Source organism: Chelon labrosus, assembly GCF_963514085.1.
Source record: "Chelon labrosus genome assembly, chromosome: 21".
Lineage (NCBI taxonomy): Eukaryota > Metazoa > Chordata > Actinopteri > Mugiliformes > Mugilidae > Chelon > Chelon labrosus.
Window position 1 is genome coordinate 15,811,709 of NC_140354.1, and position 16,036 is coordinate 15,827,744.

The 16,036-nt window shown below is 44.0% G+C and overlaps 1 protein-coding gene across 1 annotated transcript; it reads right to left on the minus strand.

Moving 5' to 3' along the window:
* Positions 1–219: 219 nt before the first annotated feature.
* LOC311506406 (CCN family member 1) lies at positions 220–8,170 on the minus strand. Its single transcript, XM_084570356.1, has 5 exons — positions 7,980–8,170; positions 6,060–6,273; positions 5,038–5,478; positions 4,396–4,574; positions 220–2,767 (listed from the first exon to the last, which is right to left on the minus strand). The coding sequence occupies exons 1-5, from the start codon at positions 8,028–8,030 to the stop codon at positions 2,462–2,464; spliced, it is 1,191 nt and encodes a 396-aa protein (XP_084426482.1). The 5' UTR covers positions 8,031–8,170; the 3' UTR covers positions 220–2,461.
* Between the last annotated feature and the right edge of the window lie 7,866 nt (positions 8,171–16,036).

Genomic DNA, 16,036 nt, shown 5'->3' on the forward strand with positions numbered 1-16,036 from the left:
AAAGCTAAATTAGTAATGTGGTGCTAACGTTTATCTCACAGTGTTAGCCTTTAGCTCAAAGCATTACCAATGAGGATGATGTTAAATTCTTGATGAGAGGTTAGCATTTAGCTATATAGCTTATTGAAGTGCTAAGCTTATTTTTTAAGGAAATGTTAGCAAAGTTTATCCAAGCAAGATGGTAGCATTTAGCTAAATTTCAAAGCTAAATTAGCTCAAAGCATCACAGAGCTAACTGCTTTATTAGCATTCACCTCAAAACACCATTTTTGTTTGTTTTAAATGAGATGTTTGCTCATGGTTTTGCAGAACTGAGTCTCTACAAAAGTTCAACACAGAGTAGGAGTGAAAATGACTTTATTCAAAATGTAAAATAATGAACAAATCTATAACCACTTGTCTGTTAGATAACCAGCTTCCAAGAGAAGTTTTTTTTTTAGCCCCTGTGAGTCTTTCTTTTTTCATCTTATATCCTCAAAAGCATGACAGAATATTACAGATGATATTAATGTACACTACAAGTCATACAATCATCATGCTTTCAAATTGGCACTTAATGCTCATATAGGATCTGAACACCGCCTCGTTCAGTGCTAAACTATACATCGACTCATTTTAAGAATAATGATTGGCCCTTATACAGCAGATACAACTACGGAGAAGTTAACAATGCATCTGTACATAGCTGCTCTATAGTGTCCCTTAAAACTAGACATACAGTACGAAAACCACAGCATCTACATGGGCACATAGCAATGACACCAAAAAACACCTTTATCACAAAAAAAATTAAAGATTTTGGGGCAGCAGAGACTTTTTAGCTAAGAAGACTTATTGTAGAGGTTAAAAAAAATGCAAAAATGTTTAAATTTATGGCACAAGACCTACGATATATTCACATGACATACAAGATTAGATCATGAATCAAGGCTGTTGTAAGGTGCAGACTTCTAGCCAAGTATCTTTTTTTGAAGATACTTGGGCTCTTCAGTCTTAATAGAGGGTTTCAGACACAGACATTGGAGAATACTGCAGAACCCCTGCTTCAAATCTGTCCTGATACGCAGCCTTAGCCCGGTCATTTGCAGGAACATGAAGCTCTTCGACAGAATTTCTCAGAATCACGCACCACTTAACCATGAAAATTCGTGAGTTATTGTTTTGTTTCACTAATGCAAGGTCTGAACAGGCCCTATGATGCCGTGGCCCTCGATTACAGGCCACATTAGACACCAGAGCGGTTCTACCCGCAAGTCACAAATTACATGTTTACCTCCGCACGCACAGTTTTCAGAATTTATTTTTACAGCAAACCAGAGAGTGGTTGATTTTCTCTCGCTGCCCTTCAGAGTCAGGATTGTAATTTGCACAGAATTAGGCGGTTGACTTCTTGACGCCAGAATTCCAGGCTTGTTCCTCTGGCGCTTGCTAAATGTCTCGGTTTCTTGTGGAGGCAAGGCAGAGGATGAGTACAGCTGTGTAAACAACCTTTGACATATTCCCCGCTAAAGCACACAAATCCTCGACCTATCAGGTTCGACTCTTGTCTTTTGCCAGTACATACCTCCTCTCCTCCTGTATCATCCATCATTAGATATGGTTTTCTGACCCCGGGTTAAAGTCCCGGATATGTGGGAGTCCTCCTCTCCCTCTTGTGACTGACAGCTCTCAGCTGTTTAGTCTTGTTCAGACACACTGATGCTCCAAACATAGCAGGGCCGCCTCTCCTGATGGCAGGCCACTGTGTCGTCATGTCTGTCTCAATAAATACCAGTGAATAAATACCATACAAAGACACAAACCCCATTCCTGTCAGAACATCTGAGATGCTCCTCCATCTTCTGCCATCCCAGTCTTTCCTGCCGAGTCTTCATTTGGTTTATCAATACTCACATGTTGGAGTGCGCAGACATTTGATTCCAGCTGCATCATATTTGGCTCTATAGCAAAGTCAGACCCGCCTTCTATAAGCTAGTAGAAAGCTCAGCAACTGTGACGTAAATCCACATCATCAACAAAAGAGAACAAGCATAACGCCAGAAATAATTATGCTTGTGTGTCTGTGTGTCTCACCTCCTTGCTCCATTATTCCCAGTAAAAGTCCCAGAGTTCAGGGAACATTTGAAGCGTGGCAGCAACATGTTGGCCGGTGGCATCCATGTTTTACACAAAATTTTAGTCGCAGTTTGAAGTCTGACCACGGCCAGAAACAACCTTTTATCTACACTAAAGCAGGGCCTGGTCACTTTGTTGAAGTTGGAGGTAACGCCCATCTGATTCATTCTTCTTCTCCCCATTCCTCCCCCAAATAATCTTCCAGAGAAGATGTTTTGACATGTGCACCTCGCTTGCGTCTACTCATAGATACACTAAGGACAGCTATTCTATTAGGGGTATTGCTAGAGGGGAGTTAATGTCTGTTTTTATGAAGGAATGTAGGTGGGGCAGGGCCATAATACCACTAGTCCTTGAACTTGTGTGTGTCACCGTAGAGCCACCGCTGAGGAGGCATCGCCGCCTCGTTGAGATGGTTGCACTCATCGCTGCACTTGCAGGACTGGATAAACATCACAGATCTGTTGAAGCGTTCGCCGTCGGGGCAGGCAAAGCTCACGTTGGCTGTGCGAGTGCGGCGAGGCGAGCAGCAACGCCCGTCCCTACATACTCCACAGTAGTTGGGCCTGTACAGGCGGGTGCTCCTGCAGCCAGCGTAGGACAGACGATGGGGCTCTGGGGCTTTATGGGTACGGGAGCATTTCCTTCCTTTCTGTGGATGGAGAAAGAAGAAAGAGCGTATTCAGTTTTCCAGTGAAAGGAGTTTAGCAAGAATCTACAGCCATAGAAGCAGCTTCATATGGTTTTATAAGGGCTCATAAGGGCTTTAGATAGATGAAGATTGACTTGCTAACATAATATACAATATGCAAACCTCCAGAAATAACACTAAGTATTGTACAAAGTTAAATTTTGGCCCAATGATGGTGCTAGAAAAGTCTAGCCTGACCTTGATTGCATTGGGATTTCATTATGGGTCATGTTTCCACCAATGCAGATAAAGAAATACCAAACAGTACAAATCCATGGCGCACAGATGACTGTTACTCTTCTGTCCACCACTGCATAAAGCTCGTTCAATCAGTGGAGATGCAGTGCAGATCTTTCCCAAAGGGGTTCCAGACCAACTTTCCGCCACAAAAGATTTGTTTGTCTGGCTTCCAGGCTAAGAAAAGTCACCTGATCATCAAAGGTCTTACAATTTACCCCAAGGTGGGCATGAATGGGTGTACCAAATTCAAGGCAAAACAATCCACATTTTCACTCAAAACCACAAAAGTCAGTTGGATTTACCCTCTGGAGAACATGAATATTTGTGCAGCTTTATGTGGCAACCTGTCCAATAGTTGCTGAACAGACTGGGTGATCCCTAGAAAATCTTTTCTTTGGCATGGGTGCCTACACTATACCACACATAATGTGGAGCAGGCTTAAAACTGCTTTCCAGTGAAAGCTTTAAAGGATCACGATCCCATTTGTTTGGAATCAGAGCTGCAATCCCGAAACGGCAACATCAAGCACCATCGTCCGGGGCATGAAAAACAAAATGAATGCAGCTAAGCACAGAAACTGGCACAACCAAAATAAAGGTCAGAACAGCAGATGAGTGCCACAGCGAGTGGCATGCCAACAATAGTTAAGGATTGACACTGATGCGCATTAACGCCCACGGCTGCTCTGCAAACATTGGGAGAGCACGGTGAAACAGGTGCATAACAACCCATCAGCCTCATGAGTGGCTTAAGGCGCGAGGCAAAATGTTTCTGAGAGTGTTGTGTATGAAATGTGAGAGAGGAACAGAGTGGGCGAATCAAGTGCTTTTCAAATCGCATAGCGCATTTCGCTCAGTGCAGCTGTTAGCCGCAGTGTTGTCGGGTCAGAGCTCCAAACCAGAGCCCGTCAAACGAGGGAAGAGTTACTGAAGTTACAGAAGTATATGAAGAAAATCTGCCATGTGTGAGGATTTTACAGGCTCTTTCAGTCTCTGTGCTAGGCTAAGCTAAGCAACTGGTGCTTCATTTGTGTGCACAGATATAAAAGTGGTATCTGTCTTATCATCTGACTCTCCACCAGGATGTTTCTTTGTTCTTTTGTGTGTATTTTCCACACGGCAACAGGACTGTGAATAGACATAAAGGATCAGAAAGGGGCTTCAACTACATAGAAATTCAGGGGTGGGGGCTGCATACATGCCACGATATTAATACCAATCTGTTCCCTTGAGATCAAGTCTTTCCTGAATCTATTTAGCCTGGTGCCTGGACTGCGTGTTTGTAGGCCATTAGAGGAGGCAATATATCCCTTTATAAGAATCTTAAAAGCTCCAAACACATTCCTCACCTTAACGGGGATGGCCATGGAGCTGCAGGGCCGAATGTTGCACAGACGTGTCTCCTTGATCAGCTTACACCGAGCATTGTCATTGGTAACACGAGAGGAAACGCCCATCCCGCAGCTCCGAGAACACTGGGACCAGGAAGTGGTCTGAACCATGCACTCATCTCCCACCTGCCTCCAGGCTAAGGGAGACGAAAGAGAAGACACATGAGGGACAATGGACAGTCCGTGAACATGGAGCGCCACAGACAGAGATTAGCAGAAAGTCAAATTGGGAGAAAAGTGGACGTTGGGAGTAAGAGGGAAAAGCAGAGGTGCGGAGATGCAAAGCACACTGGCCTTATTCAGTGAACAGGCAACACTGACGCATAGAGAGGGTGATTACAGCGAGGGGAAAGCTGGGTGACAGAGGTATGTGCTGTGTGAGGGCAGTGTGAGAGAGAGAGCACCTCTGGTGTGCAAGGAGCCAGTGGAAAACAAGCCTCACATAAACGCTAACACACATGCATGGATGCAGAGGAGAGGGCTAACAGTGAGGCCGTTTGTGCGTCGGCGGGCTAAAACGACTAAAACATAAACATGATGCTTTACTGCGTGGAGGAAACAGACGGCACTCTGAGGCGACTCGGCGGCACCCTGTCTTACCGGCCAGGTGCTTGTTTCCACGGTGCTTTTCCCACTTGCGCCCCACCTCCACCAGTTCATTACCCAGGGTGTCCTTGTCCTTTTTGGGTTTGTAAGGGTACAACTTCCTGTAAGGTTTAGGGTATGGTTTCGGGAAGGGGTAGGCCGGGTAGGGAACGAAGGGGTAAGGTGGGTACGCCGGAATTTGGGGTCGATGCTGCGACGGGGGCAAGACGGCGGTTCCCTTGTGGCAGTCGATGCTGAGGCAGCACTGGCCTGGGACCTTGACCAGCTGCGGGGAGGGGCAGGAAGGGGACGCCAGGGGCACGTGGCTGGGGCAAAGGGGCACACAACCTACTGCTCCGTCGATGCAGGTGCACTGGTGCTTGCAGCCAGCACGGAAGTTCTCGCCGTTTTGATATATCCGCCCGTTGTATTCGCAGGAGCGTCCATCTGCCTTTGCTGAGAGGAAGAAATTAGACAAAAAAATATACTCAAGCACAAAAAGAGGATGATTTGCATTTAATAATATACATGGTGATAAGAGGTGAGAGGGAGAGACACACTATCTTCACATTTATGAAGCAAGCCCTATTCTTAGACCAGAAGGGAACTTGTTTACAATGTCCTTCCCCTTCACTCCCTCAGCGGGACTCCCCATACAACACCCCGGTTACCCCCCTCTACACAGAAACACCCCCAAATAAACACACATATAAAAATACCACTGTGCACCGTGCGTGCGTGTTTGTGTGTTTCACGGGGGCTGTTTGTGTACACACTGAAGTACTTATATAAATCCCGGACTTGGCCCGGTTTCAGTCGCAGCTCATGAAGGTGCTCTGTTTTTTGAAACGTGGCACTGGCTTCAAACCTCAAGCCCCTATCAAAGAGAAACCCCAGCCGCCTGCTTCAGAAGCCAGATTCCCCACCCTGAAGTTACACATTCCCTCGCTCAACCCCGAGCTGTGCCCAATCTAAACCCAAAAAACTCCCCCCTCGTTCTCCGATTCAGCCGTCCTGCCACCTCTTTTGGCACCTACCCCTACAGATGCCATGGGTGCGACCCACGTCATTGCCATAATTGCACTCCAGTCCTTTATGGTGGTCACAGGGCCGTCCCTCGTGGCAGTCTTGATTGAGCTGGGCGGCACACACCTTGCAGCAGCCGCAGCCGTCGGGAACCGAACTTACCCCCGGGGGACAGGATGGGGGCCCTGCCGGACACTCGCACACCACTGGACAGTCAGCGGTGACCTGCCCGGAAAGCACAGAGTTAACGTGATTAACCTGCTACAGTAAAGAAGTGCAAGTCACAATGTGGAACCAGCCAGGACAAATCGTTTGACTCATGTTACCAGATCAGAGAAATTCCTTAAAGTGTGTGTGTGGCTAAAACATCGCCTGAATGCTCAGCACTGTCCCAAACTGCCACAGGGGTATCTGTAACCCTCTGTCGCCTTCCGTTTGGCATTCGGGGATAAAAGGGATGTTCTCTGAGCCCATCCCTCGTCCCCCACCTCACTGCTCCTACATCTTTTGTTTCCCCGATAAGTCCCAAAGCACACTCCGACAACTCCCAACAGGTATTAAGATCACAACGAGCCGCCGGTCTGCCGCTCTCTAAACCCAGTCCAGGTTCTGGTTTGATATTTTAAACAATGACTTTACATTTTTAGCACGAGATATAATAAATATATATCGTTACGCTTGCAACATTTCCTTACCAGATGTATTCCTGCAGCTATTTATAGCGTGCAGAGAGTTCATATTGACCTTAGGTGTATTTTTATCACCGTATAACTCTTGGATAATATTACTGTGGCCGCAATTTTAGACCTACAGTAGGACAGAGGCCTAAAACACTCACAAAGACCCTTGACAGACGGAAATGTTCCCCACTCAGGAACCATTTATCCTTTATCTTTTAATAAATGGAGATAAACTGAGGATAAGGAGGCATCACCGCCCTTATTTATCTTCCAACTTTAATTGCTTGCTCCATAATTCTACGAAACTGACCTTGTAGAATATGACGCACTATTGTACACACACTTGCCAATTCATTAGGAACAGGGTGAGACATGTTAAAGCTTCTGTGTTTATGTTTTTGGTCATACATTTTATCTTTGTCACCACATAATTAAGTCATAAATGCCCCCGTATAAGATGTAATGAAGAAATACACTCACTTGCCAGTTTATTAGGTACACTGGAGAAAATTCTAATATAGACACTAAACCTTATCTTTGTGAAGGTCATGGTTTTCAGCATTTGTTTAAAATAACCGAGAGAGCTGTTGAAGCAACTGTGTTTTCATTTTGGAGGCCGTGGTTTTGCAGTGCTGTCGAATTGTTACTATTATTTTGACAACCTTGTTATTTGTCAGTGGGCTAGGCTAAATAACAGCAATAACTCACCTTTGTGTTTAATTCAATCCAGTTTAACTGCACCACAAACTGCATCCTCAGAATGATCATGCAGTTCAATTACGCAGCTTCAACAGTCACGAAGGAAGAATTAGTTCAAGACTCTTACATTACAATGCATTGCTTTTCACTAGTGTACCTAATGAAGTGGCCGGTGGGTGCAAACTGTCCATAACCAGTAGGTAAAATGACTAAACTTGTTCCAAAATGACCAGAAACCAGTGTGAAATGTTACTTCATTAAGTTCTTAATTTAATTAAATTGTAATTTATCCTAAAACTTTGCTGAGGAACCCTTGAAATGTCCCCCGGTGGTCCACAAACCCCACTTTGGAAACCAACTGAAAGCAGCTATGTTATAATTCAGTAGTGAGACTATTTATTTAATTAGACCAGTTATTTTTAACATGCAGTCACTAACAGTAGTTTGGCTGATTAAAGCTGCACACTGGCTCAAATCCGCTGGAGCTGCTGTTTCACGTGAGTCTTTAGTCCCCATGCATGAAGCCAAAACAGTGACAGACAATAAACTTACCAAACCGACTGTCGCCACCTGCAAGACAGCAAATAATAGCAGTACCCCCATGCTGTCAGCTGACTCACATAGAAGAGGTGGTGGTGGTGGAGAGGTGGGGGGTGGGTTTAAAAAATATCACAGAAAATGTAAAATCCTCCAGAAACAATAGCTTTTGTCCATAAGGGTTAAATCCGACTCTGAGAATTGTCCTCAAATGTCCTCCATCACTTTACATCGATCAAAGGTTGAGCCCTGGTTTTATATCAGCCCTGTGCTTCTTATGGAGGCCACGCCCACTCTACACGGCTCTCAGCCAATTAGGACGCAGGCGCGCAGCCAAGGTTTCCCAAAAAGGGAAGAGGGGTGGTGGTGGGCGTGGCTTCTGAGCTCCGCACAAGAGAGCGCAGGTTTGAGAGCTTGGAGGGGGAGAGGGGGCGTGGCCAAGCATGAATGCAGTCATTCATAAAAATTCAGAATTACTACATTCCAAAGAGGACCTGGCTTTGGGGCGTTTATTTATTTATGTTTGAGTGAAAATAATATTTTCGATGCTTTAAAGTCCTTTTCACACGCATACCTCTGTCCGGCTGCTGCTTTGTGAAAAGTAAAATAAATATACTCAGCTGCTGGTCTGTGCTGCATTAATACGAGGAGCAGCCATGGAAAACAGCAAGGAATTTCCTTTCCTCCTCCCCCCTGCTTTATAAAAATACTTTTAGACAAGAGTTGGACATATAAAGTACAAGAACAGGCGGGTTTTCCTTAAAGCTGGGAACAGTGACGGAATGATAATCTATGTTTCCCATCTTTAGCCCCGACGTCTACCCAGGCTTCACCTCACAAACAGCTCCCCACTGAGGAGGTGAGGACGATCCACCATCCATCTCTACAACTACCTGATCTGAGATGCATGAATGTTAAACACACATTCAGATGTGACATTAAACTACATAAATTGCTGGTTGTTGAATTCAGTGACACTAAACTGATGTTTTCCCAAATTAACATTTAGCAGATCCTCTAAAAAATACCTTGTGATACTCTTAAGCTGCACGGAGATGCAAATATATACAACGAGCAGAATGTTTCTTTCTTAAATTAAACTCAAATCACAAAAGAAAAGAAGAAAAAAGGGGCTTTTATTTTACTTAAAGTTCAAAATAATTGTAAAACAATCTCAAGAGATAAGCTGGGCCATTGAAAGAGGTCAACTAGATAGAAATAGACTTAAAATGCAGCTAGCAGAACAACATCATAACTCAACTAAATGACAAAACGAGACAAAAAGGGAACTTATATACAGACACAAAGAGGAAACAACACAAACAAGACTAAGAAATAGTGTAGACACCGTCAAAAACAAAAGGGAGCAAACTCACAAGTATTGACGTATGTAATTCAATTTAAAGTTTCCTAATATTACACCACACCAAATAAACCTTTAGGATTTGACACCTGATTCTGGACACTGATGCAGTAAGCATTTTACAGGTGTAGCTGCTCAAGATGGAGGCAGGTTTAAGTGGAGTAGTTTCCAGCTTACAGGTCTAGACCCTCCGAAGGGTCACAGAACAAATGTGAGCGGCCATGAGACGGTTAGGGTGAGAGATAATAGATAAATAACCTCTGCTGCACAAATTTGTACTCACCTTTGTTTATTGGCATAACATTACATATGTATGAAACATTTAAATCAAACCATAGACGTCCATCTAGCTGGCCTATTCTCGTTAATACAACATCCCAAGAATAACTTGAGGGGATTCACTTGGACTCAAGGATGGTGGTCAAATGTATAAGTTAATGGTCACTTCTTAAATCATGAAAGTTGAGTTTTCCTTTATTCTTCTTCTGCAGTGCACATCATAGGATGGTGCTGTTACACCCACCTCTGTAGCACCTGGTCATGGTTAACTCAGTGTTTTTGGGGAATTTCCTGTTTTGCTGTGAAAGTTACTAAACTCTCTATCGTCACAGATGTCTTCACTTCCCGACCCTTGTGGCTGCTGCACCTGATTGTTGGCCCTGCCATGATGTATCTCACCTGTGCCTCATTGTCCCTCTAGTATTTAGCCTTTGCGTTCCCTTCCCATTCTGTCCATTTGTCTTTGTTCTTGGTGTCAGAAACGCACCAGCCTGTTCCTAACTGCGCTTAGTGCTTCTGTTTTGTTCCTTGTGGTTTTGGGATTTCATCTTTGACAATATTTTTTTTAAGTCAAGCACACACTTTTTATTTAGAAATCTGGAAACGATCTCAACTGAATTATTGTGACTAGGACCTCATTAAAGCCCATAATTCAACTCATAATTGAACACGGTAGCTCAGAAACGCCTCAGAACCGAACACCTGAAGTGTTTCTGTACCGGTCTGAGGAAGCTGCTGCAGACGACTGATCAGCGGTCACCTGAAACGTTTAGTGGCCGTTATTGCTGGCTGTCATGTTTGGACCTCACAGATATGTAATATTGGCGCAATTTCCTTAATAAACAAATAGAAATAAGTGTAATATTTTTGTTTCATTTGTTTAACTGGATTCTTTTTGTCTACTTTCAGGATTTGTGTGAAAATCCGCTGATGTTTTGAACAGTTTTCATGCAGAAATGTTAAAGCACTGTATTAAATGATCGTGAATAGACATAAATTCTAATTCTCGAAAGCTAAAAGGTTGAGAGCCACTCCAGTAAGCATGCTGACATTTACATATCAGCAACACTCCATCATAAATACATCATCCTCTCACACACACAGGCTTCTACACAGAGAGGAAAATTATGAATTCACCAAACCTCCATCCTCTTCCCACATAATCCATCTCTCTCTCTGTCAGGGCGCGGAGGTGATGTAACAGTCCCCTGTAAACAGGCCCGACATGGTGAAAGGAAAAAAAAAAAGCATGTATTCACCAGGACCTCACAAAAACAAGCTCATGCAGACGGAGAAATGTGTTTTTGTTGCTTTAATATTAAGTTTCATTGACTCATCAGAGAATTTGACCTTTCCTTTGCTCCAGACATAATAAACAAACCTGCAGAATTTCCAACACACACCAAAAGAGGAGCTTTTCATTAGGGCTTGTAGATACTAGACACTGTCATTGGGAATGGGGTAAAGTGACAGAACAAGGGTGTGGGAGAGACATTTACGAAGCCTTGGGAAATATTATTAGGCGGTAAGAAAAAAAAAAAAAGGGAAAGGACAGGGTGGTAGTTTGAGATCAGCAGAACAAAAGCAGCTCACTTTTCACGACTGATTCTGCGTCACAAGCAGAAGAGTGGCGGTTTTACCGTGAGGAAAACTCTGTGTGTGTCTGGGAGAAAGCGAGGGGAGGAGGGAGAGAGGAAGACAGGTGTGGAGTGTTTGTTCAGGAGAGCTCCTGGCTGTCGCACCTGCCGCGACACTCCTCTTGTTCTCGACACACTGCAACGCAAAGTCGTGAGTTAACGCTTGCCGAGGCATCAGATCACTATAACGAGACAAGATTTGCGTCATTCTAGGAAATCTAAGCCCTTAACACTTTGTAAGGCGCTTTTATTTCACTTGCGTCCTCTTATTTCAGCCATGTTTGGTTTAATTAAAAGGAAATGTAAAAAATGGACTTTGACAGAAGCCGAAAAAATCTCTGTTTCTTTCGAAAGTTTGCAACAGCAAAAGAAACGAATAAAATACCTCTCTTTGACTGATTTGTAATTAACCATGTGTCCTTTGTTTTTGGTATGTCTATGTACGACATATGTATTCATGTGTGCAAGGCATAGACAGTTACAGGATGGCTGAAAAAAGAAAATAAAGAGCGGACAGCCTGTTCCAAAACAGAAGAAAGGGGGAAAGAAAAACAAGCAAGGAGGGCGGTTAGAAGGGTGCCAGTAAGAAAGGATGAGAGGAGGAGGGGGACAAGGAATTCAGGTCCCAAAGTTATTTTTAAACTAAGAACAGGAACTCTACTGTTGACTTCCCAAACACCGAAACATGGATTGGTACAAGAGTAGAGCCGGGAAACGGAGACAGGGAGGTTACACATGCACACATCTGGTCCGGCCGTCAGGTGTGTCATCCCGTGCGTGAGCGTGTGTTCGTGCATCCCTCAAAACACATTCCTGTCCCTGCGGCCTCCAAACCGCACTTTCATTGGGACGTGATATCCATCTTCTCGTAAACAGTGTGTTGCTCTGTGTTTTCTCAGAAACAGTTTAATGAAAAAATGAAGAGTTAAAGTGGATTAGAAGTTCAAATGGACAGTTTGACATTGAAATTAAAGGGAAACTACTGTTTTTTACAACCTGGACCTTATTTCTGGCATAAAATACGATCGTTTACTCACCCATATAACTTTTGTGCAATTTGTAGTCCTTCGGGACAAACAGATAATGTCTTCTGACCTGGATGATGTCATCTCTGAGCGCCGTGCGCACCCGCAACGGTTGGCTTGTTTACCTGTAATTTGCTACTGCTAGTTTTTGCAACATGGCTGAATATTTTTCCGATTCTGAGGTTGTGGACGAACCATAGCACCCAGGGTCTGTAGGTCAATCTACAGACCCGGGGTGATGATAACAGGTAACTCTGGACTCAACGGGGAATAGCACTAGTGTATCATAACAAAATATTGGTGAAATGGACGAGTTTCGCGGCAGATAATGTGTTATTTAGAGGCTGCGTTTCGGTGCCCCAGTCACTCCCACTATATGGATATACGCGGATCTAAATGTCTCCCAAAGGAATACAAATTACACAAAAGTTACATGGGTGAGTAAACGATCGTATTTTATGCCAGAAATAAGGCCCAGGTTGTAAAAAACAGCAGTTCCTCTTTAACCTCTTTAATCCCAGAGGTGCGCGTACATTTGCACCTCACAGATATGTAATATTGGTTAATTTTCCTGAATAAACAAACACACAAGTATAATATTTCTGTTTTTATTTGTTTGATTGATTCAGGAATTGCGTGAAAAACAGATTTTTTAGTGGTTTTTATGCAGCAATGAAGAAAACACTAAAGAACTGTGTGCACTGTATATACATGGCCAATAAAGCTGATTTGATATGTAATATCTCCTGAATAAACAAACACGCAAGTTTAATATTTCTGTTTCACCTCTTTGATGAGGTTCTATTTGTCTGAGTTCAGGGCTTGTGCGAAAAATCTGCTGATGTTTTGAGTCATTTTTATGCAGAAATGAGGCGCACAACAACTTTTAAGTACTGGACTATAATTAAGACGTGGTGCACAGAAGGAACAGAAAGAGAGGAGTGTCATTATTTAAAATATGACCAGCACAAGACGTGCAAGAGGTCAACTCAGTTTCACACTAACTGAATTAAATACAAGTTCATCAACGATATTCTTGGTGTACAAGGCTTTATGCATTGTGCCAACAGGTTGTTGTTATCAAATAAAGACGTCGAGGTTGGCGGGAAGTGAGTTGGGACAAAACAAGCGCGCACACACAAAAGACGGGAGGGAGTGTTGTGTGTACGCAAGGAGCACACACCCTGCCATTCATGTGTGCTTTGTCAGGGGGCCGTTATGAAACCACCGTCTATGGATGTTGTATTCCCAACTGCAGGCTTGTGCGACCAGGAAACGCATAATGAACAGCCACAAGAGGAGATCAGATGCAGCAGTTATAGCCATCCTAAGAAGTCGTTACGAGGCACGCGGTGCAGCGCACTCTGCGTCACGGAGTATCATTTCCTCTTGACCTTTAGCCCGGGTCGCCTCCGTCGGTGACGAGCGAGGTCAGGCTTAGCACGCACTGCAGTCGTTCCCGATGGGGTCAAAGGAAACTGGGTCACCTGTACCTGTTTGTCAGTGGATATACGTTTTAGCGATGGTGCCCAGCAGCCACCCAAGGCAGGGTCGCGCCCTCCCCTCTGGATCCCCCCTCACTCGTGCGTCTTCGCCCTCCCCTCACCTCCAAGGTGTCACAGAGAGCGGCCTTGTTCTAGCCCTCGCCTCCTTTCCACCGGACCCCTCAAAAATCCCAGATATCCCTGCAATTTCCGGTGCAATGTTTATTTGGCGGAAAGAGGGCTTGGGGGGCGAAAAAAGAGCCTCACTCACAAACAGTTTGGGCTGCGTTGGAGAGTAAACATGTGCAGGAGGGGTACGTGAGGCGAGCGGTGAGGAGGACTGAGGCTCATGTGTTCTGGTCCTGACACACAGATCCCACCTCAACGGGAACACAGAGCACCGCTCTGTTCAGGCCCCAACAGCCACAGTCTAATAAACACCCCACCCCCTCACCCCTGTCTGGGCAATGAACAGCGCCCTCTGCTGGAGCAACGAGGGCATGACATGAAGAGACAGGTTAAGGCTAGAACAAACAAACAAACCAAATCCCTGAAATAAATATGTTTCTCAGTACTCCATAACTTTATGCATAACAGGATGGCTATGGTCACCCCCGCTATTCACCCTTTCATCAGCACAAACCATCATATTCCCTTTAACCCTAATTGTTCTATCACATTTAAACTAGCTAGCTATTGCTAACATTTCTCCATTATTTTTAGCTAGCTATTTCAACCATTTATATTAATATCATATTTACTATACTATCTTTTCCACTATTTACACATTAAAGTAGCCAGTTTAGTATTTCTATTTCAGATTTTAAATGATTTCTGATTATCTGTTTTAACAGTTTATCCATTACTACTCACCCTTCCACCATTATTGCTAAACTAGCTAGGCTAACACGTACGTTTAAGTTAGCTAAAGGGCTTCAAATATTTTTATTTATTTATTTTTTATTTTGCTATCTGTTTCAGCTGTTTATCCATTATACTTAACATTTCCCGCCATTTAACCATTAAACATGCTAGGTTATCTATATCTATATCTATATCTATAACATTTAAGCTAATTAGCTAGCTTTTCAGAGAATGAGCCCATCATTATTAGTTGTCTGTTTCATCCGTTTATGAGTTACAGTCTTCATTTCCACCGCTTACTACCATTTTATGAAATTTATTCCACCCATCAACACATTAAACTAGCTGGTTTATCCATTACATTTAGGATTTGAAGCCAGTCAGCCATTTCAAACGATTAGCCATTGTTTAAGTGCCATTATTCAAACATTTATCTGTTTCCATTGGGCTTTCCAGCATTTACCCAATAAACCGCTGGCCTGACCTTTGCTATTTCAAATGTTTTAGGATATTTTAGGTATGTCGGCTTTTAGTCTTTTCTCCGTTTATCCTTTGCTTTTAGTGAAAATATGTTTTGAAATCAAAATTTTTTTACACATTAATATTAATCCCTTCATACCACTTCAGTCCCTTCAAATCGGTGACATGCTGGCTGGGAATTACTGTTCTTGATGCTGCTAGGTGCAGACAATAACAACACAGATGTAGCTCCACTCAACTAACCCTTAATATTTCCATAGAGGTCGGTTTGTTGCTGATGCGCCAGGTTACAGACTGGTTGTTGATGTCAACTCTTGACTAATCTCATAAGACGAAAGAGGAACAGTAAAGTGAGGAAGTAGAACATAAATCAGAAATGCAGATCACTCAGATAACCAGAGGAACCTGGGTAAGTCAGTGGTCTCTCTTCACGTTCTCCTCCGTGAGAGTGGCTGCTGCACCGGTACAGGCAAAGAGTGGATGGGGGCATCTGAGAAGGTGCAAGGTGACGGAGGAGGGGAGTTTTCAGGAAGCTGGAGGGGCACATGCAGGAGGGAGTCCGACTGATTGATGGGAGGTAGGAAATGGGGGCGTCTGTCTCTCCTGTGGCTTGCCACCGTGTCTGGCTTCCTCGTCCGCCCCCTGCACCTGGACACAAATAGCCGCTGCTGGTTGTTTGCACTGACCGCGTCCTTCCCTTTGCTCCCTGCTATACCCAGACTTTGTAACCACTCACAGAGCCTGGCATCCTCCTCTTCCTCAGTGAATAATGGCACTACATATTTCTGTTTCCCCGCACAGTCCACCTTGTAGCTCCTCTTTCTCCTCTTTTGCTGCTGTTTTTCTTTGATCGCAGGATCCTCTGATGTCTGAAGAGGAGCCACCAGTCTGGCCTCTCTGCCTCTGAGTGTCTCATTGATTGTTGCAGATGGACGGAGAT

Bases quoted from the DNA above. Each gene is read 5' to 3' on its own strand.
- LOC311506406 (XM_084570356.1), bottom strand. From the start codon at position 8,030: ATGGGGGTACTGCTATTATTTGCTGTCTTGCAGGTGGCGACAGTCGGT. The intron at 6,274-7,979 runs GTAAGTTTATTG...CTTTCCGGGCAG, and splicing joins AGGTGGCGACAGTCGGTTTG to GTCACCGCTGACTGTCCAGT. The intron at 5,479-6,059 runs GTAGGTGCCAAA...TCTTCCTCTCAG, and splicing joins CACCCATGGCATCTGTAGGG to CAAAGGCAGATGGACGCTCC.